Below are 26,819 nucleotides of genomic sequence, written 5' to 3'. Positions count from 1 at the left end.
AAACCACCCATTGCCCAGAAGCTTTCCTGCTTCATCTGCGCAAAGTGGTCCCAGATTTGGCATTGAGGACTCCGAATACATTATTCTGAAAGACTTCAGCGCTCCTAGAGGGACTTCCTTGGTAAGTGTTTTTAGGGATTTCGGGCTGCTGTAGTTGCAGTGACTATATCTCAACTTATTTTGGCCCCAAACTCATGGTATCTCTTCAGCTTCATCCATACAAGGCCTTCTTAGTCTTCCCTTTCTCTCCAGCCATTCACTACTCATTTCTATATTTGTTTTTTGCAATTATTTTTAATATACTCTGTTAGGTAAGCTCCCCGTTGGGAGAGCGAGTGCGTTCAGAGAAGCATTGTGAGAGTAGTTTTGGAGAACACACAAACCAGCATACAGAGACACTGCAGTTTAAATAGGCTTTTACTTTCGTGGAAATAGAGGTATCAGAGTCCATCAAACAGTCCAAGTCATACACGGTTAAGACAGACAGTCAGCAACGTCTTTCAGTTAAGGGATAATCCAAATAACATAGTCCATAATCCTACAAACAGTCTGGTACACAAAGTTTGTTAGCAGTTGTGAAACTTACAATAGCTCATGCTGATCACTATACGGCACTTCTAACAGTCAGCTTCCAAAACACTCAGATCAGAACAGCATCTAACAGTGATTCTGGCTCCATCTTATGGCTGATTGAGGAAACAGCAACCAATCACATTTACAGCATGATTTAAAGAAAGAGGTATAGCGTTGTTACATGATTTATATATTGCCAACCCAATCATTAGATTATATTCCTAACACTCTCTGTCAACTGTAAAGCATTCCTGCTCTTGAGTTGCCATAGGCAGGAGGGGGAAGCTGCCACGACCAGAAGCATACCTTTCTCCAGATTGTATCCCAGGTTACCATAGCCAACTGGAGAGGCGTGGTTTTTACAGCCCACAAAAATGCTCCATTGGAGAATGTGATTTATGACACACCCTGGGAGGAGAGGGGGGAAACAGAATCATGGTTGGGCCGTAAATCATGTGGGGAAGAGCTAACTCCACTCAGGAATGTGCTGATATGTTACTCCTAATAAATCACTGAATTTCCTTTGAAACTTGGCTCGAGGCTCATAAATTAATTAGGGCATCCTTTGGAACTCTGACACTCTCTGTGTCAGAGTACCAAACTACCTACCAAACAAACTACCTCAGTGTCTTCCAAACAAACTACCTCAGTGTCTTCTTTTATCCTGGTCACTCAATATTCAGCACAGATGGACATTATTCATTCTTGCACCACACACATTTCTGACATTCTCCATCTGCGCCACATTCAATTTATCAATATGTGTCTCTTGATGTAACCAATTCACATTTCCATAGGAATATCTACACACAGGCCTTCTCATCAGTAGTCCCATAAATTTGGGATGCTTTTTCCAGTGAACTATAATTAGTGTTGTCTTCATTGTCTTTTGATGCCGGACAAAGATATATTATTCTCCTGATCATTTTAATAGCATGTTAATTTTGCTATGATTCTTTATCTTTTATTGCCACTTTCACTATTTTGATTGATTGCTTACAGTGGGCACAAAGATCTTATTTCCTGAATACTTTGGGTTGTTTCTTATTGATTTTTGGCTGCTAATCATGCAAATAATCTGTAATTTAACCTATCATGTACCATTTTATATAAATCTTCTGTTTTTACACAATGGCAATGGACAGCTTTCCATAGCTGTTGGCTGTGACGCTCACTTGGCAGAAACATATGAAAATATGGAACTTTTCTTGAAGGGCATCCAGTACACCAGGTAAAACTAGAATATCTGTGAAGATCTAAAAATGATGGTTCTGCTTCTTGGAACACAACTCATGTACCTAGTATTTTTGTTACATTTGTGAATGGAACAGCCATGCAAGAGAGTTGCATTACATTAAAAAAACAAAAACTATTATCCAGTGTTATTTCATTCTGTATTTTATTGATAATTGTTACAAGCAATGGACGTAATTTCAAAGCACTTCTAATTTTATTTTCTAATGCAAGAAGCATAGTTCATATCAAATAAATTACATGTCAACTGTTTACTTTTGGGATCCTACTGACACCATGGATACATACATACACACACACATACATACATACATACATATCCCCAAAAGGCCATTGCTGACTCTGGATTATATTAGATTATATTATAGTCTTCAAAAACTGATTATGACAATCTCAGAGTCTACAAAAAGGGAAAGCTTGGGAACTGGTTTCATAAGGGAAGAAAATCATAAGCAAATTCTTCTTCTTAGTTCAGCTTATTAATAACCTTGACTATCACTAAGTATTGAATCTTTTTATTTTTGATGAATGTATTTTATTCTCCTTATGTACACTGAGAGCGTATACATCAGACAGTCCAATCATACTTGGCCAACAAAGAATTCTATTGTATTCTATATTTGCTAGGGTGGAGTAATAACAGTTCATATTCTCATTAAAAGAAAATTTCAAGAACTTCAGAAGATGCCTTTTTCATGAGGGAATATCAAGGGACAGAGTTGAAGGAAGATGAAGTATATTATCCACAACAGGCTAAACACATTTCAGAAAGTGACTTCCTATGGTTGGGTTTAGGGGTTTGTATACTTTTAATTCATTTGTTTTGGGTAGTGGTGTGGTATCAAGATAAATTGCACATTTATTATGAAAAAAGAGAGAAAAGAAAGGAAGGTACAATCAAAAGTACTACAAAACAACAACAACAACAACAACAACAACAAAGACCATTCCTGTGGAATCTTGAAATACAGCTTTGAATCATGGGTTTATTTCTTCTTGATTAGTCTGCGGAAAGCTTTATGCACTTCTTTGTTCCTCAGAGTGTAGATCAGTGGGTTAAGCATGGTGGTGACAAAGGTGTAGAAAAGGGAAATCATCTTGCGTCGATCACGGGAGGAGATGGACAGAGGCTGGAAATAATTGAAAATGGCTGTGCCATAGAAGAGCCAGACCACCATCAAGTGGGAGGAACAAGTGTTGAGGGCTCTCTTCCTTCCCTCAGCTGAGTGGATCCTTAGCACCGCAGCAGCTATATAGCCATAAGAGACCATGATGAGACTAACTGGAATTGGAAGGAACAATACACTAGTAGAAAACATTACAACCTCATTAAGTGAAGTGTCAACACAAGCCAATTGAAGAAAGGCAGGGAGCTCACAAAAGAAATGATCTATCCGATTCTGTCCACACAGAGGAAGCTTAAGAGTCATCACTGTATGAAGTAGTGAGACACTCAAGCCACTTACCCAGGAGACGGCAGCCATCGTGAAACACAGAGACTGGCTCATAATCAAAGTGTAGCGCAGTGGATGACAGATGGCAGCGTAGCGATCATAGGCCATGACAGCTAATAAAGTCGACTCTGTGGAGCCCAGAGCAACAGAATTGTACAATTCAGCCACACAGCCACCATAAGTGATAGTCTTGCTTTTTCTCCAGAAATTCACCAGCATGTGGGGCCCAAGGCTGGTGGTAAAGCAGATGTCAATGAGGGAAAGATTGCTGAGGAAGAAATACATGGGAGTATGAAGCCCTGGATCTAATCTTGATACCACAATGATAGTAGTGTTGCCCAGAAGGGTCATCATGTAGCAGACAAGAACAAGGGCAAAGAGCAACATCTCCAAGCGTGGCCGGTCAGCCACCCCCAGCAGAATGAATTCTCCTTGGTTGCTTTGGTTACTGGTTTTCCACGAGGTTTCCCTGTTCATTGTCTATAGACATAAAAAAGAAATTCAGTACAGAACAGAGAAGAATCCAGAATCTAGATGAAAATGTTTGGAGGGGCACAACCTCTGGCATGGCATTCTCACCGTCTCATGCCTTAATAACCAGAAGGGAGTAATTGTGTAGAGATGGCAAGTTAGAGATTTACATGGTCTACTTTGTTTATTAATTAGTTTTATTAATTAATTATTTTTTTATGCTGCCCATCTCCACTACAAGGTAGAGAGCTTACAAATTTCCCAATTGTGCACTCTTTATCTAAAAGATTGATAAAATAAGGCAATTTCCTTTTTGTATAACTGGTCCAACCAGTAATCGGCCAGTTGCCTCTGATCTGCCTGCCCTGTGTCCACATCTGGCTCCTGCGCAGTCATCTGACCGTGCTGCCCTCTTGCTTTTCTCCCCGCCTCCCCCAGCCGAGGGTGCTGGCCAGGAGAAAAGAGAAGCCAAGTCTGCAGAGGAGGAGGATGGTGCGCGGTTCTGTGAAGTGCACCAGGGAACTGGGAAGGAAAGCATTTTCAGGTTGCAGCGTATGCTGGAACCAGCTGCCACCTCAAGCACAATGCATTGTTTTGGCCTCTGCACACGCCCTTTTTGGAATCAGGGAGGGAATCATGGCGCTATAGCCCAAAAATGCTTTCATTGAAAAGGCTTTGAACGTAATTCCCCGGGCTGCTTCGGGAATCAGGCTCCATGTGGAAGTGAGGATCTCTGCCGCCTGGAACCACACAAAAATGCAATGCACGGAGTGGGTGGGTGGGACTACATTTGGAGTATAAGACGCACCCAGATTTTCATGCTCTTTTTTGGGGGAAATTTGTGCGTCTTATACTCCGAAAAATCTGACATATGTATGTGTATGTTTGTGTATATGTATATGTATATCCTATACACATACACATTGCCATGTAAAATTGATATTTGTATATTGGACTCTGCGTGTATATGTATCTATGCATAAGTAGAAACTGCATCATAGTTTGTGGGTTTTATTGTTTAGAACATAGAACATAGAATCAGAGGGATGGAAAGGACCTTGGAGGTCTTCTAGTCTAGTTTAGGTTTGTTGCCTTTAAGTTGGGAACTGTAAATTGCAGAATTAATGTCAGTATTTGTAAAGAAATACGTCCATTAAAAAGTGATTTTTTGCAATACATAGACAGGTTCAAAAATCATGCTGACAATTTGGAAAGGTGTCTAGTAGAGATTAAGCCTCAGAAGAAGTAAGAGATTTATTATAGCTTTAGCTTACCTTTGGTGAATTCAGCTGTAATAAATGAAAACCTAGATTAGAGCATATTTCATGATCAACATTAACTCATTTGTATTCAAAAGATTTCTAAAAGGAACAAACTGTATGCCTTCATAATTTAGAAAAAGCAGTACTCATAGAGATAGATGATGATGATGATGAAAACAGATGGAGAGAGAGAGAGAGAGAGAGAGAGAGAGAGAGAGAGAGAGAGAGAGAGAGAGAGAGAGAGAGAGAGAGAGAGAGAGAACATATAATATGATCATGTTACTTATATATTATGTAAACTATAACCCCCAAACTCTCCACTCCCCAATCTCACCTGTGTCTGTGTAAGAGAAATGTTGCTGCCTCTTGGCTCATCCTCATGAGTTGGATGCTTATATGATCTCAGGTAAGAATCTCTAATTGTGACTCTTTTTCTACTACATAGGAAGAACCAGCCGCTATTCAAGGAGCAGATGAAACATTTCAGGCCAAAATGCTTGTCACAGGAGAATCCATGAATGGACCTTTGTATTCTAGAGATTAGAGGCTGGAATGAAAAGTGGAGCAAACAGATTGGCGGGGAGAGCAAACCTCCTGAAAAAAAGAACAGAAACACCCAGGAAAGTAGATAGGAAGAAAAATACAGGAACAGAGTCGAAGGAAGGAGGGAGGACGGGAGGGAGGGAGGAAGGGAGGGAGGGAGGGAGGGAGGAAGGAAGGAAGGAAGGAAGGAAGATGATTGACAGGAATGAAAGTTGAGGCAATGAGCAGCAAGAAAATAGTCTGACTGACAATTCTATAGAGTTCCACAGGGTTCCATCTTAAGCAATTGGAGACAACAGTGCAGCAATAATTTCAAGACTATTTTTCACTTGAGCTTATAAAGAAAGAAAGCTAAAAGCAAAGATTGATGCATTTTTCTGTTTAAAAGAAAAAGATAGGGAAATTGCAGAGGAAAGACAGTAATAAGAAAGAAGCAGAAGCGGTGTAGTTGAACATTTGAAGGGCTCAACCTGGCATCTTGGCTCTTCCAGGTCAGCGGTGCTCCAGAATATTGACATATATCACACAGACAGAGACAATAATCAACCTAAGAAGACAAGGAATGAAGCAGCATAGTAGGTTTTATAGACATTTTCAGGGTGGAAGAGGAAGAGGAAAAATGCCTGTTCCTGTCTATTTCTTACTATTTAGTAAAAGCTGCTACACAGTAAAGTTGTCATAGATTCCCAGGGTACTAGGACTCAAGATGAACAATTAGCAGCAAACTAGACCCTTCCCTCCAGAGTCCAGCAAAGCCCTTGAAACCATGTGCAAAGGTTTGCCCAGGAAGGATAGAGAGGATCAGTGACAAGAGCAAAATGTAGGAGTGGGACAGGGGTGGGTTTCAACCGGTTCGCACCGGTCCCTGCGATCCGGTTGGTCGCCGAACCCGGAAGTAAGTAACTTCCGGGAACGGCGAAGCCCCCCCCGCGCCCCCGCGCGCCCGCATACCCGCGCCCGCTCCTTACCCGGTTTTTACGAATTCTGCGCTTCCACGCATGCGCAGAATGCATACAGCGCCTGCGCGATCCTTCAGGAGTTGCTGGAGCATCGCGCAGACGCTAGTACGCATGCATGCGCTGCATGCGTGCATGCACGCGCCGCGTGTGTGCGCGAGGATGCCGCACGCGTGCGCGAGGACGCCGCCGGCCTCGTTCCAACCGAACCGGTTGGAACGGGGTGAGAAACCCACCCCTGGAGTGGGATGACCAGATCAGCAAACAAAATGGTACATTTCAAATGTGTCAAAAATTGGATTTCCTACTGCAGGAACTGTATGATGGAACAGATTTTTTGCACAGGATGCTAGGTTAAGGGTGATGGGTTACACACATGCACTTCAATTGTTTCTTTGTGTTTTATTAATACTGTACAGAAACACAAACTACATGCAATTCTGGATATTGCTTCAAGAATGTCTTTGGCCACCATGCCCAAGTTGAAATCAACCAGGAGTGAATCAGGACACATATATCCTCTCCATAGACTTTTCAAAAAACACAAAGTGGTATTCAGCAGGTTTTGATCAGTTCTGGAGAACCGGTAGCGGAAATTTTGAGTAGTTCGGAGAACCGGTAAATCTCATCAGTAGTCCCATAAATTTGGGGTGCTCCCTCCAGGGAACTATAATTAGTGTTGTCTTCATTGTCTTTTGATGCCAGACAAAGATATATTGTTTTCCTGATCATTTTAATAGTATGCTAATTTTGCTATGATTCTTTACCTTTTATTGCTACGTTCACTATTTTGATAGATTGCTTACAGTGGGCCACAAAGATTTTATTTCCCGAACACTTTGGGTTGATTCTTATTGATTTTTGGCTGGTAACTATGCAAATAATCTGTAATTTAACCTATCATGTACCATTTTATATAAATCTTCTGTTTTTACACAATGGCAATATACAGCCTTCCATAGCTGTTGGCTATGCCGCTCACATGGCAGAAACATATGAAAACATGGAACTTTTCTTGAAGTGCATCCAGTACACCATGTAAAACTAGAATATCTGTGAAGATCTAAAAATGATGTTTCTGCTCCTTGGGACACAGCTAGCATTTTTGTTACATTTGTGAATGGGACAGCCATGCAAGAGAGTTGCATTACATTAAAAAAAACAGAAACTATTATCCAGTGTTATTTCATTCTGTGTTTTATTGATAATTGTTACAAGCAATGCACGTCATTTCAAAGCATTTCTATTTTTATTTTCTAATGCAAGAAGCATAGTTCATATCAAATAAATTACATGTCAATTGTTTAATTTTTGGGTCCTGTAGATACCATGGAAGAGCCATTATATACAATATATAGAATTCCTCAAGAGGCCATTGCAGACTCTGGATTATATTAGATTATATTATAGTCCTCAAAAACCGATTATGACAATCTCAGGGTCTCCATAAAGGGAAAGTTTGGGAACCGGTCTCATAAGGGAAGAAAATCATAATCAAGCTTCTTCTTAGTTCAGGAATTTATAGTGTCCAAGGAGGAGAGAAATGCAGACAGGATTTGGCTTAGCAAAGCGACAATGTAGATAGAATTAATGTGAAATTCAATGTGATAGCTTATTAGTAACCTTGACTATCACTAAGTGCTGTATCTTCTTATTTTTGATGAATGTATTTTATTCTGCTTATGTACATTGAGAGCATATGCACCAAAAACAAATTCCTTGTTTGTTCAGTCACACTTGGCTAATAAAAAATATATATTCTATTCTATATTTGCTAGGGTGGAGTAACAACCTCAGTAAAAAAATTCATTAAAAGAAAATTTCAAGGACTTCAGAAGATGCCTTTTTCATGAGGGAATATCAAGGGACAGAGTTGAAAGAAGATGAAGTATATTATCCACAACAGGCTAAACACATTTCAGAAAGTGACTTCCTATGGTTGGGTTTAGGGGTTTGTATACTTTTAATACATTAGTTTTGGGTAGTGGTGTGGTATCAAGATAAATGGCATATTTATTATGAAAAAAGAGAGAAAAGAAAGGAAGGTACAATCAAAAGTACTACAAAAATAAAGACCATTCCTGTGGAATCTTGAAATACAGCTTTGAATCATGGGTTTATTTCTTCTTGATTAGTCTGTGGAGAGCTTTATGCACCTCTTTGTTCCTCAGAGTGTAGATCAGTGGGTTAAGCATGGGGGTGACAAAGGTGTAGAAAAGGGAAATCATCTTGCGTCGATCACGGGAGGAGATGGACAGAGGCTGGAAATAATTGAAAATGGCTGTGCCATAGAAGAGCCAGACCACCATCAAGTGGGAGGAACAAGTGTTGAAGGCCCTCTTCCTTCCCTCAGCTGAGTGGATCCTCAGCACCGCAGCAGCTATATAGCCATAAGAGACCATGATGAGACTAACTGGAATTGGAAGGAACAATACACTAGTAGAAAACATCACAACCTCATTAAGTGAAGTGTCAACACAAGCCAATTGAAGAAAGGCAGGGAGCTCACAAAAGAAATGATCTATCCGATTCTGTCCACACAGAGGAAGCTTAAGAGTCATCACTGTATGAAGTAGTGAGACACTCAAGCCACTTACCCAGGAGACGGCAGCCATCATGAAACATAGAGAGTGGCTCATAATCAAAGTGTAGCGCAGTGGATGACAGATGGCAGCATAGCGATCATAGGCCATGACAGCTAACAAAGTACACTCTGTGGAGCCCAGAGCAAGAGAATTGTACAATTCAGCCACACAGCCACCATAAGTGATAGTCTTGCTTTTTCTCCAGAAATTCACCAGCATGTGGGGACCAAGACTGGTGGTAAAGCAGATATCAATGAGGGAAAGATTGATGAGGAAGAAATACATGGGAGTATGGAGCCCTGGATCTAATCTTGACACCACAATGATGGTTATGTTGCCCAGAAGGGTCATCATGTAGCAGACAAGAACAAGAGCAAAGAGCAACTTCTCCAAGCGTGGCTGGTCAGCCACCCCCAGCAAGATGAATTCTCCTTGGTTGCTTTGGTTACTGGTTTCCCATGAGGTTTCCCTGTTCATTGTCTATACACATTAGAAGAAGTAATGACATAAAAAAGAAATTCAGTACAGAACAGAGAAGAATCCAGAATCCAGATGACGTGCACAATCTTTGGCAAGGCATTCTCACCGTCTCATGTCTTAATAACCAGAAGAGAGTAATTGTGTACAGATGGCAAGTTAGAGATTTACCTGATCTACTTTATTTATTAATTAGTTTTATTTATTTATTAAATTTTTATGCTGCCCATCTCCACTACACGGTAGACAGTTTACAAATTTCCCAATTGTGCACTCTTTATCTGAAAGTTTTTGGATAACTGGTCTAACTCTTCTGGTAGGATCATGTAGGTGCTCTGCTTTCCCTTTTCATACATTGAAAAGAAGAACTAAGACATTTATTATAGCTTCAGCTCACATTTGGTGAAGACAGCTGTAATCAACAAAAGGCTAAGTTTATATTTTATTGTCAATATTCACTCATTTTTAGAAATTATTCAAATATTATAAAATGAAGAAATTCTATACCTCGTAATTTTAAAAAAAGGAGTACTCATCATAGATAGAAGATTAAATAGATAGGATAGAAATAGAGAGGGGGCAGAGAGAGAGAGGGAGAGAACATGTAATCTCTTTCTGTTAACTTCTATATACATGTATATTACATAAGAAACTACAAAACACTCCACTCACCAACCTCACCTGTGTCTGGGTAAGAGAAATGTTACTACCTCTTGGCTCATCCTCATGTATTGCTTGGAGGGCCTTGGATGGACGTATGATTTGAAGTAAGAATCTCTGTGACTCTTTTTCTACTACATAGGAAGAACCAGCCTCTATTCAAAGAGCAGATTACACTTTTTCAGGCCAAAATACTCCTCACTTGGAGCATCTCAGAATGGCCATTTCTATTCCAGAGACTAGAAGTTTGGCTGAAACATGGGGACAGTACAAGACCAATTACTGGTGACTTGAAATCTTCTAAAAAGAGAACAGAAAGAGAGACCCCCATGAAATTGGATGCAAGCTGATGACAGCATACGAGGAAGAAAGAAATCTATAAAAAGGAAGGTTGAGGCAATGAGCAACATGAAAATGGTCAGTCTGAATAGTCCACAGAGTCCCACAGAAGGAAGGGAAATAACATTGCAGAAATAATTTCAGGACTATTTTTCACTTGATCTTGTAAAGAAAGAAAGTTAAAAGCAAAGATTAATGCATCTTTCTGTTTAAAGAAAAAGGGAGAAAAATTATAATGGAGGGACAGTAATAAGAAGGAAGCAGAAACTGTGCCGTTGAACATTCGGAGTGTTCAGTTTGACATCTTGGCTCTTCCAAGTCCGCAGTGCTCCAGAATATTGATATATGTCACACAGACACGCACAATAAGCAACATGAGAAGGCAAGGAATGAAGCAGCATAGTAGATTTTATAGACCTTTTCAAGGAGAGTGAGAAGGAGGAGAAATCCTTGCCAATTTCTTATCTGTTGGTGAACATTACTATAGAATAAAGTCATCATAGATTCCCAGGGCACGAAGACTCAAGATGAACAATTAGTGGTGAGGAAAATACCTCCCTCCAGAGTACAGCAAAGCCCTTGAAACCATTTCCAAAGACTCACCCGGGAAGGATAGAGGGGGGTCAGAAAAGTTACGGGAGATACAGGAATGGGAGGAAGAGATGTTCAAAAGGGTTGGATCAGCAAATCACAAGTTGTGTCAGAAATTGTTTTTGCTATTGAAAGAAGTTACAATAGAACACATTTCTGTTCAGGTCAACGTGGTGGGCAACATACACACAGACACACACAAACACACACATTTCAATGGTTTGCTTCTGTTTTTAATGAATGCTGTATGCACACACCCACATGAAATTCTAGACAGAACTTCTGGAACATCTTTGGCCACCACACCCAATCCAGACCAACTACAAGGGGATCGGGGCACCTACATTTCCTCCATGGACTTTCCATGCAGTCTGCATTCCTCTACCACAAATTCTATTTCAAATGTTGGCAGCATCGCAAAAAACACTTTCTCTCTCCATTGAGGTGTCACCACGGAGTGACTGTATATTTAGCGTTGCCAAGAAATAGTAGGCAACTCACTAAGTGTGTGCTGCTTTCTTATTTCATCTGATGAAAGAGATTTCAGATTTGGCATTGAGGGATCCTAAAATTTTAATTCTGGAGGTCTTCAGCACCCATGTTCAATGTGTGTGTGTGTGTGTGTGTGTGTGTGCGTAGCAGTTCCTATTGTTCTCTATAGAGAGGTGGACCAATACTGATCACTCAATTCATTTTCAGTCCAGGTTGGTTGTGTCATTTGTTGTACCCAAGACAATCCTGACATTCTCCCTTCGCACCACATTCAATTTATCTATGTGTATTTCTTGACATGAACAACTTCCTTTCCATATCACTGCCTACAAAGGGGGGCTTCTTGTTGGTAGCTCCATACATTTGGATGCTCTCTCCAAGGAACTATAGCTAGTGCTCTCTTCGTTTTTTTGCTTTTTAATTCCAGACAAAGATATATTAGTCTCCTGAGCATTTATTGTTGCTTTCACTTTTTTCATTAGTTGCTTATTTCAGTCTATATTTTTTTTGCATTTCAAAAACATATTTCATTAATTGTTATAACCAACAGATGTAAATTCAAAACATTTCCAATTTGATTTTTCTAATGGCAAACAGCATTGTTACATACAGACGTATGTTGTTAAATTTGTAGGCTCACCGTGGATTGGTCACCCAAACCATGGGAAGTATAAACCGCTGACATTGGCCGACTGATCTGCTGGAGCTCCTTAAAGTGCGAGCTACGGCAGCCTAGCTGGCAGAGCGTATTACCTTGCTTTGCCAATAAAAAGTGCTGAAACTCACTTGCACCTCTTGCCTGCTAGTTCCGCGCCAATCTAACACTGGCAATGAAGGACAAAGGGACCTGAGAACCCCCTTGTGGATCACACAGCCATTTTGCAACAAGGACAAAGACCCTGAATCACCAATGCGAGATGGCATCTCAAGCATCCCCAGCACCAGTAATCTTCGACCCACAAATGGAGGACTGACACACAAACATGGGACTATTCAGAATGTTCCTGGAAGCTAACGACTACCAGGACTGGCCAGACAACAGGAAGCGAGCGTTGTTCCTCATGTAGTGTGGTACCAAGATCTACAAGATGGCACAGACACTGATTGCCCCAGCAGATGTGGAGACCTTCACATGGACGACCCTGAAACACACCCACTATGTGCCATCTGCTGTGAGCCAAAATGAGTTCTACCACTGGCGCCAATGGGAGGGAGAGACAGTTAACAATTTCGTTGCCAGTCTCAGAGAACTCGCCACAAGGTGCAAATTCATAAACCCAGATGACATGATGAAAGACCGAATAATCTTGGGCATGAGAGACCTCTCCCTACAAAAGAAACTGCTAATCAGGAGAGGGGTCTCATTTAAGGACGTGGTCAAAGATGCTAGAGCTGAGGAACCATCAGACAACTTGGCGGCGAACGTAAGAAAGACCAGCGGGTGCACCACACATAGAGGGAGCCCGACTGGTCAACAGAAGTCTGGAACTATGAGGAATAGTGGGACGATGCTGACGCTATCCACCATTTGTACCTGGAGAGGCAGCAGAATCCCAAGGACATGGAAGGTAGGCAGCCCTGTGGTCCAGGCTGCATGGGGTTCCACACAAAGGCGGCTTGCCGTTTCCGGGACGCAACTTGCCGCTGATGCCAGAAGAAGGGCCACATCACTGAGGCCTGCAGAGCATCCCACCCCACCCTGTTCCAGTCTAAGCCCACGGCACCACCAGGAAGACCAAACAACCCGAGAGCCAGTCAACAGTGGAGTAGATGGAGAGAGGATCACTTCCAAGCCTCCAGGGAGATAAAACCACACCACAGTAGGGCACTCAAATGCCTATGAGGGGGAGAAATACCATGCCACCATCCCCATCGAAGAGGGCCCCTGCAAAATGGAGCTGGACACAGGGTCATACTTCACCATTGTGTCCTGGCAAAGAATCAAGAAATTAAACCCCGCCGCCACCAGGGAGCTCCTCAAGCCACCAAAATCCAACTGAATGACTACCAGGGGAACTGGATTCAGGTACTGGGCAGAATGGAGATCACAGTGGTGTTCCACAAGTTCTGGGGCCGCCTACCCCTCACGGTCATCACCAGCAACCAATCATCCCTGCTAGGAGTGGAATGGTTCAAGTCCCTTAGACTAGACATCACCGGCTTACACCGAATAACAAACTATGATCTGGATCGGCTACTGGCGGAATTCACGGATGTTTTTGACAGGGGCCTAGGTAAATATACGGAGAAACCCATTTCATTTAACATAGACCCCCATGTAACCTCCATCAGGCTCAAACCCCATTTGCTCTATGTCCCAAGGTGGATGAGCAACTAGACAAGCTAATCGCTCAGGGAATCCTAGTGCCAACCGACCACGCGGCATGGGAGACTCCCATAGTCACCTCCGTGAAGCCAGATAGTTCCGTCTGCCTCTGTGCGGATTACAAGTGCATACTGAATAAAGGCCTCCAGCAAAGTGCGTATCTGAGGCCAGTGGTGCAACATCTGTTGCATTTCCTAGGAAGCGGGAAAGTATTCGCCAAACTGGATCTGGCCCAAGCATACCAGCTTTTGCTGGTGGATGAAGCCACCACTGAAGCACAGACAATACTGACCCATAGGGGGGCTTTCAAATGTACTAGGCTGCAGTTTGGGGTCAGTGTAGTCCCAGGACTTTTTCAATGCCTAATGGAGCGGCTGTTGTAAGGGATCCCGGGGGTGGTGCCATACTTCAATGACGTATTCATCTTGGGGGAATTCATAGACCAATTGATGGAATGCATGCGCGAGACATTAGGGAGGTTCCAGGAAAAGGGACTCAAAGTAAACCCACACAAATGCAAAATCGGTGTAAGGCAGGTAGAATTTCTAGGCTACTTAATATATGGGTCGGGCATCCACCCCACCAATAGCAAGGTGAAAGCGATAAAGAATGCTCCCACACCGAAAAACAAGACAGAACTGCAAGCCTTCTTGGGACTGTTGAACTTTCATAGTATTTTTTTACAACAGAAGGCCACCATTGCTGAGCCGCTCCACAAACTCCTGGGGAAGACGACACTGTGGACCTGGGGACAGAAGGAAGCCCGAGCTTTTGTGGCAGTAAAAGAACTCCTATCCACAGACATTCAGTTCAAACACACATTGCCAGTCCTGATCACCTGTGTCACCTCCCCCTCCAAAGTCGGTGCCGTCCTCAGCCACCACCTGCCAGATGGTTCGGAAGACCCAATACCTACTACTCCAAGACCTTGTCCCCAGCTGAGTGGAACTAAAGCCAAATCTATAAGGAAGCCTTGGCCACCGTAGCAGGGATCAAGCGATTCCACGAGTATGTGTATGGAAGGCGTGTTGAACTTGTCACCGACCATAAGCTCTTGCTGGAACTCCTCACTGGCGACCAACAAACCCCTCCCTACATGTCACCTAGAATGACCAAATGGGCCGTTTTTCTCACAGCTTACAACTACAAGCTGGTCCACCGACCTGGGAAAGACATCAGCCACGCCGACGCCCTCAGCCGATGTCCATTGCCAGAATTTGTGGAAGACCCTGCCCCCACCGCCCAAGTGCTGCTGATTGACATCGACCCAGCCAGCCTGGTCACTGCCAGAGACATTGCCAAGCACACACAAAAAGACAAACAGCTGCGCAAAATTCTGAACTGGGTATTGAGGGTGTGGCCGCAGGAGAAGCTGGGGGAAGAGTACCAGAGCTACCAAAGTAAGGAAGCCAAACTACATATCTACCATTAAGGGCTGCTTACTGTGGGGAGAGAGAGTTATCATACCCCAAAAGCTACGGAGGCAAGCCATGGATGCCCTACATGTGGGACACCCATGAATAGTGAGGATGAAGGCACTTTCCCGGAGCTACATCTGGTGGCCCAATATGGACAAGAACATTGCCAAGTAGATGACCACTTGCAGGCCCTGCCAGGAGACGCGACCAGCCCTGCCATGGGCATCCACTCAGGAATGGGAGGCAGCCAAGGGCCCGTGTCATGCATACATATCGACTTCGTGGGGCCAGTGGAGGGGAAGATGTTCCTGATCGTTGTGGATGCCTATTCCAAATGGCTGGAGGTCATTATCATGCCAACTACCATAGCAGAAGCCACCATCTGAGCCCTCCGATGACTCTTTGTCACCCATAGCCTACCCGACATCCTAGTCTCCGACAATGGGCCGCAGCTAACAGCCCAAACCATGGAGGCATTCCTCACAGAACAAGAAACCCACCATGTACTCATCGCAGCCTTCAACCCAGCGAGCAATGGACAAGCCGAGCGGATGATGAGATTAACCAAGGAGACCCTCACCCAGATGGGCCCCGGCAACTGGCAGTTCCTCCTTGCCCAACACATCACACACCACCCCCACGCAACCACCAACAAGAGCCTAGCCAAACTGTTGATGGGGAGAAGACTGAAGTCCAGGCTCGACTGGTACCACCCAGATTACCTCCCTGAGACCCCCCTGGACTCGGCTCAGCTGACCTGAGCATTCAGCATAAATGACTGAGTGTTTGCCCACAACTATGCTGGGTATCCAACCTGGCTGGCAGGCCAGGTTGTGGCCATCACCAGGCCGAAGTCATACCAAGTGGAGCTGGAGGAATCTGGAGGAGGCACATAGACTAGTTCAGACACTGCCTGGGGGACACTGAGCTAAGGAACCAAGATGATTGGGCCACACCAGTGAGTTCAGAGCAACCCCCTGAACAACCAAGGTCTCCATCCTGAGGAGCGTGCTCAACCGCAGGCCAGGAAATAGATGAGCAGGAGCCGGCCCAACCAAGTGGCCAAAAGGGGGAATTGCATTCCAACCCGAGCTGCGACCACTTATCTTGAGTCGAAGATGTCCAGCGGAAGGTTGGAGTCTCAGGGGCCGAGGGAACCAAGCCAGAGCTCGACTCGCGGGCCAAGGAGATCCAGAAGGTTCCCTCCCAAGCAGCCAGAGGAGCAACAGGTCCGACCGCATCGGATAAAGTCCCAGGAACAAGTCAGCTGTGCAGGTCCAGTAGGAAGCCAGCATGCCCCACCTACCTGAGGGACTATGTCACATACGTAGGCAGGGGATTGGACACTGTTCATTCTGGGAGGGGAGGGGTGTTACGTACAAACGTACGTTGTTAAATTTGCATGTTCACAGTGGATTGGTCATCCAAACCGCAGGAAGTTTAAACTGCTGTTATTGGCCGGCTGGTCTGCCGGAGCTCCTTAAGAGCCGAGGTGGCGCAGTGGTTAAAATGCAGCACTGCAGTTCAGCAGTTTGGCTGTTCAAATCCCACCAGGCTCAAGGTTGACTCAGCCTTCCATCCTTCCGAGGTGGGTAAAATGAGGACCCAGATTGTTGTTGGGGGCAATATGCTGACTCTGTAAACCGCTTAGAGAGGGCTGAAAGCCCTATGAAGCGGTATATAAGCCTAACTATTGCTATTGCTATTAAAGAGCGAGCTCTGGCATTCTAGCCGTCAGAGTGTATTACTTTGCCTTGCCAATAAAAAGTGCTGAAACTCACTCGCGCCTCTCGCCTGCTGCTTCCGCGCCGATCTAACAAGCATAGACATGTTTTACTTCAAATCAATGAAATATCAACTGTTTATGCCTTGTAGACATCATGGAAGGGCATTTCTATATAGGGAATCCCCAAATACTGCATTGCTTACTCTGGATTGCATTATAGTCCTCAAAAACTCATGATAATAATGTGATGTTCTGCATAAAGGGAAAGTTTGGGAACTATTCTTGTAAGGAAAGGAAATCATGACCAAATTCTTCTTTTAGGTTCAGGAATTAGGAGTCTCCAAAAAGAATGGAAAATTCACAATGCTGACAGGATTTAGCCTAGCAAAAGTCGCAATCAGGATAATAGCATCAGTTCAAATTCTCATCAAAAGAAAACAGTAACAACTTCAGAAGAAGCCTTTTCACAGGGGAACAAAACCTCTGACATATTAAGGGACAGAGTTGACACAAGATGTGTGTTAGCCAGGGCAAGCTAATCATGTTTGAGAAAAAAAGGTCTGATCATCAGTTTTGGGTGTGGAAATTCTTTAATTTACAGCCTTGTGTACTAGTGTGTCACCAAGATATGTTACATGTTTATTATGAAAAAGAGAAAAAACACAATGAAAAGTACCTTAAGAATAACAAATAAAGAACATTTCTGTTGAATCTTGAAATGCAGCTTCGAACTATGGGTTTAGTTCTTCTTCATTAGTCTGCGGAGAGCTTTATGCACCTCTTTGTTCCTCAGAGTGTAGATCAGTGGGTTAAGCATGGTGGTGACAAAGGTGTAGAAAAGGGAAATCATCTTGCGTCGATCACGGGAGGAGATGGACAGAGGCTGGAAATAATTGAAAATGGCTGTGCCATAGAAGAGCCAGACCACCATCAAGTGGGAGGAACAAGTGTTGAAGGCCCTCTTCCTTCCCTCAGCTGAGTGGATCCTCAGCACTGCAGCAGCTATATAGCCATAAGAGACTGTGATGAGACTAACTGGTACTAGGAGGAACAATACACTAGTAGAAAACTTTACAACCTCATTAAGTGAAGTGTCAACACAAGCCAATTGAAGAAAGGCAGGGAGCTCACAAAAGAAATGATCTATCCGATTCTGTCCACACAGAGGAAGCTTAATAATCATCACTGTATGAAGTAGTGAGACGCTGAAGCCACTTACCCAGGAGACGGCAGCCATCATGAAACACAGAGAGTGGCTCATAATCAAAGTGTAGCGCAGTGGATGACAGATGGCAGCGTAGCGATCATAGGCCATGACAGCTAACAAAGTACACTCTGTGGAGCCCAGAGCAAGGGAGATGTAGAGCTCAGCCACACAGCCACCATAAGTGATAGTCTTGCTTTTTCTCCAGAAATTCAACAGCATGTGGGGCCCAAGGCTGGTGGTGAAGCAGATGTCAAGGAAGGAAAGATTGCTGAGGAAGAAATACATGGGGGTATGGAGCCCTGGATCTAGTCTTGACACAACAATGATAGTAGTGTTACCCAGGAGGGTCATCATGTAGCAAACAAGAACAAGGGCAAAGAGCAACATCTCCAAGTGTGGCCAGTCAGCCACCCCCAGCAGGATGAATTCTCCTTGGTAGCTTTGGTTTTCCCATGAGATTTCCTTGTTCATTGTCTAAAATCATTAGAACAAGAAATGACACACAAAAGGAATCTGGTTCTAACAACTGACAGTGATCCAGCATGATCAATTGATTCCCATATTTGAAGGGGAGCTTGAATTTTGACTCCAGTAATCTGAATTAAATTTAATTAGTGCACTCTATGAAAATTATTGGAGGTGCATATTCATTGGCACTGCTTTCTCAACCATCTCATGCTTTAACAACCATAAGGGAATTATAATGTATGGTTGGAGCCTAAAAAGTTTACTCCATTTACTTTCTTGCTTCTTGCTTGTTCTTTATCAAAAAGATAGCTAATATAAGGTCATACCTGAGAGTTGCTACAATAATCAATATAAATACTAAACATCAAACAGTTTTCCAGTCCCAGAATGGATAGGGTCAAAAAAAATTTGGTGATTATATTTAAAGGCTATTTTGAAAGATGAAACTCAAATTGTCACCCCAAGTCATTGTTCTTATGCCTGGATCTCCTTCATCATAAGATCAGTGGCTTAAAGGAACTTATCCTTTAAAAAGCCCTTAAAATTAAAATATAAATAAGACCACAGTAGCCCAGTTTGTGAACCTAAGAATTTCAACAAGAAGACAGACAAAGAATGTTTATCTCATCCCTACCTAATTTGCAAGATTCTTGCAGATGCTGTTTTTCCTTTAAATGATCATTCTGATTGTGCACATTTCCAAACTGCGTAAAGGAGTATAACAATATTTAGATCTTCCTTTGAAAACAATCTCCTCCATCCATGAAAATTAAGGATAGTATTGTATTTATGTCTGCTGTTCTCCTCGTGGATACAGTCTATGAATTCCCAGATCGTCAGATACCAATCATAACACTGAGCAGTGCTGACCTTGTTTGAGACAGGACTAAACAGATTGGCAAGTGTGGTTGAGTTGGGAGTCCAATTTTGTGCAATGGGGCTGAGATTTCTTGAGATGGTGGAAGATCAAAACCCTAAGCCTCACTCTGACCTACCCTCAAGAATCCAAGGTGATGGAAGTTGCCCATCTCTTCTTGTAACTGAGCGGGCAAGGATGACTATCCTGATTAATCAATTAGTTGATTGATTGTATGCCATCCAGGGATTCTCAGTCTTAGGGATCATATAGATTTTCTACATAGGATGCTACAAAATACCTTTTTTTAAAAAATTGGTTGAAAGAGATCAATAAGAAGATGTAACAAGTCAGGGAAGGGAACACTTTCCAACCATTTCAGATGACTCTAAGACTACAAACAAGCATATAAATCTCTGTCTGCCTTTTCTTCAGCTTCCTGGACATGATCCCCAATTCTGGAAGCCATGGATGAATCTCAGCACCCTTTAGATTTTATTAGGATTTCAGGCATTAAGTATACTAAAACTCTGTGAGTCAACCACATCCTTAATTTCCATCACCATCTCCAAGACACCATCATCTGTCTTGTACACGTAGGTTTTTGTAGAAGCCGCCTTCAAATTTCTATATAACAATAAAAAAGATGTCCCAGTTAGGTCTGTTCTGCTGGATCTTCTCCCCACCTGCAACACATTTATTCCTCTGTTCAGTTATTCATTTATTTAATCACATTCATCCCATGCTAAAATCTGGAGACTCAGAGGTTGAAACAAAAATGCTTGCTGAAGTGCTTCTTGGCCAATGAAGGAAAGTTTCAGGAAAAGAGAAGACAAGATGTCATCTCCTACCCCATAATAATCACATCCACAAGGAATTAAGGAACAGGATTAGGAAATTGACAGCTAGGAGAATTAGGAAATTGACAGCTAGGAACAAGTTCCTGCAGGTTTAAAAGTGAAGGAATTCTAGCAGGTACAGAATTAAAAAAAGAGAAAACTGAAGCAAATTTTAGTGTGCATCATATAATTGTTACTGTTCACCTTTTTTTTTTCAAAATATATAGATTCCTATACAGTTTCCCCTTAAAATCCATATTTATATAAACATGCTTGTGTATGTATGGGCATAATTAGAAACCACAGTTTGTAGATTTCATTATGTATTTGCATTCCTTAATTGGGGATGAGTATTTCACAAATCAATACAAATTAAACAAATGTCTTCCTTATTTCTAGGACTATTATCAGGGCTTGTCATGAAATGTGTCTAATATAAAGTGACGATTCATGATGAACAGACACATTCAACCATCACCTTAGCAACTTTGAGTGGGTTCTAGCAGAGATTCGAACACAGGCCTCTGACTGAAGAACTGGGATGTTTAATGAATTTGGCTATAACCAATGAACATTTACATGCAACACACAGTATTTCATGATCAAATGAAACAATCAAAAACATTCAAGGGAGTTCTAAACAGAATAAAATCTATACCTTCACCTTGGCTCTTCCAGATCAGTGGTGTTCCAGAATATTTGCAGATACTGTATCTCCCAAACACATAATAATCAACCTGATAAGGGGAGAGGTGCAGTAGGATGGTAGAATCATAGGGCTGGAAGGGATCTTGGAGGTCTTCTCATCCAACTTCCTGCACAAGACAGGAGTTCTTTTTCCATCCCAGATAAACCGTTGTCCAATTTGTTCTTGAAAACCTCCAGCAACAGAGCAGTCCCAACTCCAGGAGGTAAGCTGTTCATTGATTCGTTGTTCTCCCTGTCAGATTTTATAAATATTTTCAAGGACAAGGAGGAAGACAGATTATCTCTGCCCACCTCTAACCACTTTGTGAAAGTTGTTGTAATGTTGTCACAGACTCGTGATGGAACAATTAGGAGCAAACAAAGACATCATTCCCCAGAGTCCAGCAAAGCCCAAGAACGCCTTCTTTTTGCAAATCTCACCCAAGAAGGAATAGATAACATCAGAGAAGTGGTAGGAGCAAAGTTCCTGAAAGGGAAGGAAAAAACCTGCAAATGTTTGGCTTGGGTCACAGTGATGGACTTCTCAAATGGTATCAGAAAATTGTATTTGCTATTTGCAGGAATATTATGATGGGATGTGTATACAGCCTTTGTAGCACAAAATGCTATATTGACAGTTGTAAACAACACATCCCCATAGACATTTTAATTGCTCTCTTATGTTTGTATTACATTTATGCCCACATATTTACATGCAATTACGGGTAACACATTTCTAGAAGCATGCTGACACAGTAATTCGAAAGATGGTGCAAGAAAGTGAAGGCAAGCTAAATGAATTTTATTTTTCAGCCTAGGAAAAACAACAACAACAAGGACTTAGAGGAGTCCTGATAGCCATGTTCAGATACATTAAAGGGAATCATAAAGAAGATGGTCAAGAACTATTTTCCAATGCCACAAAAACTAAAACCAGAAATAATGGATACAAGTTGCAACTATACATTTCATTCAAATACAAGTCTGTCTTTTCCCAAACAGTCGTTTTGCAGTATGCTATATAGCAGGGGTGTCAATTTTTTAATGTAATCGTTCCTTCTCTGGTTTTTTTGAAAACTTCATCTCTCGTTGTTGTTTTTTAGCAAATCTTATGTGCATTTTTTTTGGGAGTCTATGTCTTCTGGCATAATTAGTATGCACACGGTAAGCTTCATCGATGTCCCCTCTCAAGTCTTGTTCTTTTCTCTGTAAAATTTCAGTGAAGATTTCAATCATTTTTCCTTTCAGGTCTTCCTCCTTCTCTTCCGGTATGGAAGAGGTATAGGTAGAATGCAGCTCTTTCATTTTCAAGTCGGATTATTGATAGCTCTAATTCTTTATTAACTTGTTTATATTTGAGCTCCACTTTTTCCATCTTCTGATCTGTTTGTTCTATTTTTATTTCGATGTTCTGGATTTTCTGTTCATTGATTGCTAAGGCATTCTGTATCCTTTCAATTTTGTCATCCACATTTTTGATAGTTCCTTTCAATTCTCCCATTTCATTTTTCATTTCTTCATGATTTCTCCTTGTCTCTTCATGATTTGTAGTTGTCACTTCTTGGTTTTTCGTCAATGTCTCTTGTACCATCTGGAGCATCAATTGCATACTCTGCATTGTTGGTGCTGGTCCCGTTGTTCCTGCCATCGTTCCATTTTTCTCCAGCCCCAATGTGCTCTCAATTGATCTTTGATTTGAGGAGTGAGGTGTTGCTGAAATCATATTGGGTGTAGTTTCTTTCATTAACTTTACTGAAGTTGCCATTTTTATCCCCCTATTTATCCTTGCTCACAATTGCATATAAATTCTACTTTACTTCTACTTTATCAGCAATATCAATGGTATAAATAATTGTATATCTCAATATTTAACAATAATTAACCTTCCTTAATATCACGTTTCAATATCTAAACATTCCTATGTAGTATTCTATTCTGTTTTTGATCCTAAATTAATATATATCATAGATATATATTAATATAGATATCATAGCAGGGGTGTCAAACTCAAGACCCGTGGGCCAGATCCAGCCCACAGGGAGCCTGGATCTGGCCTATGGCCCACCCTGGAAACAGTGAAGGACCGGCTTGCGGTGCCTCTGACAGCAAAAATGAAGATTGGGAGGGCTGTATACAGCCCTTCCAAGTTCCATTTTTGGCTGCAACAGCCTCCTGCAACCCTCTGCCAGTGAAAATGGAGATCAGGAGAGCTGTGTGCAGCCCTCCCACACTCCGTTTTCTCTGGCAGAGGGCTGCAAAAGGCCATTGCAGCTGAAACTGGAGCCTGGGAGGGTCATGTGCGGGCTGCAGGATGTTGAGCTGGCCATACCCACCCAAGCCATGCCACTCCCCAGGGGTGGGTTCCTACCAGTTCTAACCTCTTCTATAGAAGAGGTTCCACAAATCTACAGTGCCGTTTAGAACTGGTTCCAGCTTCCTCCCCCCGTCCATCCGCACATCATCAAGTTGAAGAGTGAGAGGAGGAATTCTGGGAGTTGAAGTTCACAAGTCTTAAGGCTGTCAAGTTTGAAGACCCCTGGGTTTTTTTCTAAAGGGTTAGGGGTGCAAGGGTCTTGTAACTTGACAGCTTTAAAACTTGCGTGCTTCAAATGCCAGAGTTTCTGAGCCAACATTTTGGTTGCTAAGCAAGAGCGTTGTTAAATGAGTTTCACCACATTTTACAAGTTGGTCACACCCACCCAGTCACATGGCTGGCAAGCCACTCCCACTCAGTCACATGGCCAGCAAGCCACTCCCACAAAGCAGGCCACTCCTACAGAAGAGGTTCTAAAAAAAATTGAAACCCACCACTGCTACTCCCTCCCCCAAGGTCAAACACAACTCTGATGTGGCCATCAATGAAATTGAGTTTGATACCCCTCTTATATGGGTATTCTTGGTTAATGATGGTAATTAGGAAAGAAATGTCTGTTGCTAAGCCATGCATTTATAAAATGTGACATCGCCATAGTTCATTGCTCAGCACTGGCAATCATGGCAATCCCCACTGTCATTCTTAACTGAATTCCACTGGTCATCAGAGTAGGATCCACCCTGATCCAAGCCATTCCTAGCTTGGTTCCACCCCAAGTCTTGGTAAATTAGGATACTGCCTCCTCTGCTTTGTCCTGAATGTCCCCTATCTCCTCTCAGTGATGCTGTTGTGTCTGCCTGCCTACCCACTATCCAAAAGGGATGCCCATCCATCAATTCCCATTTAGATCTCACATACATGCCCTGCCAGCCTTTTAACCCCTAATACAACTTTGAAGGAGAAGAACCTTATTTGCAAAAGGAACCAGGAACAACACAAGGATTTGCTCAGAGTAGTTTCCGTATTGTTGCTTGCTCGTAGACAGGAGTTTTGCCAGACTAAAGCACAAATCTGCATAACTATTGGATATACTCTGTGAAAGGCTAGGGACCTTGGCTCTCTTCCTGCATACCAAAGATTCTCTTTTATCCTAGGGAGAGACCCTCTCCCTCCTGTGACTCTGCAGCGCATTTGCATAACTTGGTGTGGTGTGTAAATTGCACCTATTTCTGGACTATCCATGGTCACTCAAGCCCTTGTGACCTCCTGAATGTATTACTGCAACACACTCTTCATGGGCTTGCTATTGTTAGAAGTTAAAACCCACCCCTCTCCTAGAGAATTGAAATATTTTGGGAAATATTAAAAAGACAGAATATTTCCCCTAAAAAGAGAAGCAGAAACTCAAGAAACAGAAACTCAGCCACCCCCACCACATAACAAAGATCTCCCCTCTTCGGCTCCAGGATGATGGGATTACGGCATGGGTCTCAAAACCTGATAGTATTAGCCCTTTACCCATCTCAACACATGGCACCTGGGAAGATTACATCATCACTCAGCAAGTCAAGCAAGCCTGGGAGACAGCCTACAGAGTCCCCCCTGCATGGCCCCACGGGAGTCTGACAACCAATCAGAATACAAGCTCAGGCTCAAAGCCCAGAAAGGGCTAAAAACCAGGGACTTTCAGCATCTCTGCCCTTTTCTGCTCAGGAGCTCAAGCCATGTGATCATGTCCACCATTAAAACATCTATCCAAGCAGTCTCCATGTTTCCAGTGTCTTTTTCCCCACTTGGAACTCAACCCAGATGGACATTTACACTACAATAGCAGAGTTGGAAGGGACCTCGGAGGTCTTCTTGTCCAACCCCCTGCCGAGGCAGGAAAGCCTATACCCAGGATGGCCAACCTATGGCATGGAATATTACCAGCAGTACTGATTTTTAAATTTTGATGGTATCCACTCATTGGCACATGTCATAGGTGTGATTCATAATGAAATACAGCATCTTTTGAATTTTGAATGAATGAGGCATGGAATGTCAACCACTCTTAATCTCATTCTTAAGATAGCCATACATCTTTCCTGGAAGAAAAAATGTGGGCTACAAATATTCAACCTGCCTATTCCAGTGAAAGCATACTTTTCCGGAGGCCAAAAACATGCCCGGTTCCAAACTTCCAGAACTTCCGGAAGTCCTGTTTTTTGCCCTCCCTAGGCTCCGGAGGCCCTCCCTGAAGCCTCCTGGTGCCAAAAATGAAGCGTGGGGGATGTGTTGCACCCCCCTGTGTGCCCCCCGTGCATGCGCGCATGTCACTCATGTGCACAGCAGATCCGAAAATCAGCTGAATGGTGGAGCTGTGCTGTAAATAGCAATAGCACTTAGACTTATATACAGCTTTACAGTGTTTTTACAGCCCTCTCTAAGCAGATTACAGAGTCAGCCTCTTGCCCCCAACAATCTGGATCCTTATTTTAATGACCTTGGAAGGATGGAAGGCTGAGTCAATCTTGAGCCTGGTGAGATTCGATCTGCCAAATTGCAGTCCGCCAGCAGAAATAGCCTGCAATACTGCACTCTAACCACTGCGCCACCATGGCTCATGGTGTAGCACACACCTGCAGCTCAAGTAATGTGTTTTTCAAATAGCTGTGGGGAGGTTTCCACTTCACTTTTTCAGATCCATATTTCTCTTTTACATTTAAAAAAAAATTCAATCCAAACAACAGAGAGAATACACATAACTAGTCTTTGGATAGATAATAGAGATCTTTAATTTACTATTTGCAGCAGACATACTCAAAGCGAATTGCAATTCTTACAATACTGTGTATTTTGCATGGAATTCTGAGTGAGACGGGCAGTTAAGAAATATAAATAAATATCTATTAAATTTGCATTATATTATTCTGTTCATTTCTATGCGGTTCTTCAGTTCTGAAGATATCTTTGAAAAAGATGCAGAGGTTGGTTTCCTGAATCTCCAATTGTGCTATTATGCATACTTTCTGACCAATAACAACTTTTGGAAAGTTTCACAGTGTAAATTGTCTTTACAATAAAAGATGTGCCATATAACTGTTAAAAATGTAGAATAGCATATTATCTGTATTATGGGCTCCAATGTGACCCTTTATCTTCTTGCCCCGTTCAACTGTCTCTGGATCTCGAAGAGTGCTTGGACAAGTCGCTGCATGGGTTTTGGGGTAAACTTTTTCAGGTACTTGGTTGGAAACAAACATTATAGGCTTATATATGAACGCAGCCCCTATCAGGGGGAAAAATGAGTAGAAAATTCACCACTAGAGACAAAATAGG

The 26,819-nt window shown here is 42.5% G+C and overlaps 3 protein-coding genes across 3 annotated transcripts; all 3 read right to left on the bottom strand.

Annotated features, from left to right (window-relative positions):
- Positions 1-2,813: 2,813 nt before the first annotated feature.
- Positions 2,814-3,758, bottom strand: LOC148047883 (olfactory receptor 2G3-like). The gene has a single exon (XM_087708181.1). The coding sequence runs from the start codon at positions 3,756-3,758 to the stop codon at positions 2,814-2,816; it is 945 nt and encodes a 314-aa protein (XP_087564307.1).
- A 4,872-nt stretch (positions 3,759-8,630) lies between these two features.
- LOC106550289 (olfactory receptor 2G3-like) lies at positions 8,631-9,575 on the bottom strand. Its single transcript, XM_087708180.1, has one exon. The coding sequence runs from the start codon at positions 9,573-9,575 to the stop codon at positions 8,631-8,633; it is 945 nt and encodes a 314-aa protein (XP_087564306.1).
- An 8,291-nt stretch (positions 9,576-17,866) lies between these two features.
- Positions 17,867-18,805, bottom strand: LOC106550291 (olfactory receptor 2G3-like). The gene has a single exon (XM_014068174.2). It carries the CDS (start codon positions 18,803-18,805, stop codon positions 17,867-17,869), a length of 939 nt encoding a protein of 312 aa, XP_013923649.2.
- Positions 18,806-26,819: the final 8,014 nt, after the last annotated feature.

Source organism: Thamnophis sirtalis, unplaced genomic scaffold (genome assembly GCF_051295495.1).
Source record: "Thamnophis sirtalis isolate CommonGarterSnake01/CBP01778 unplaced genomic scaffold, rThaSir2_p1.2 scaffold_3, whole genome shotgun sequence".
Lineage (NCBI taxonomy): Eukaryota > Metazoa > Chordata > Lepidosauria > Squamata > Natricidae > Thamnophis > Thamnophis sirtalis.
This window is presented reverse-complemented; position numbering and strand designations above follow the sequence as displayed.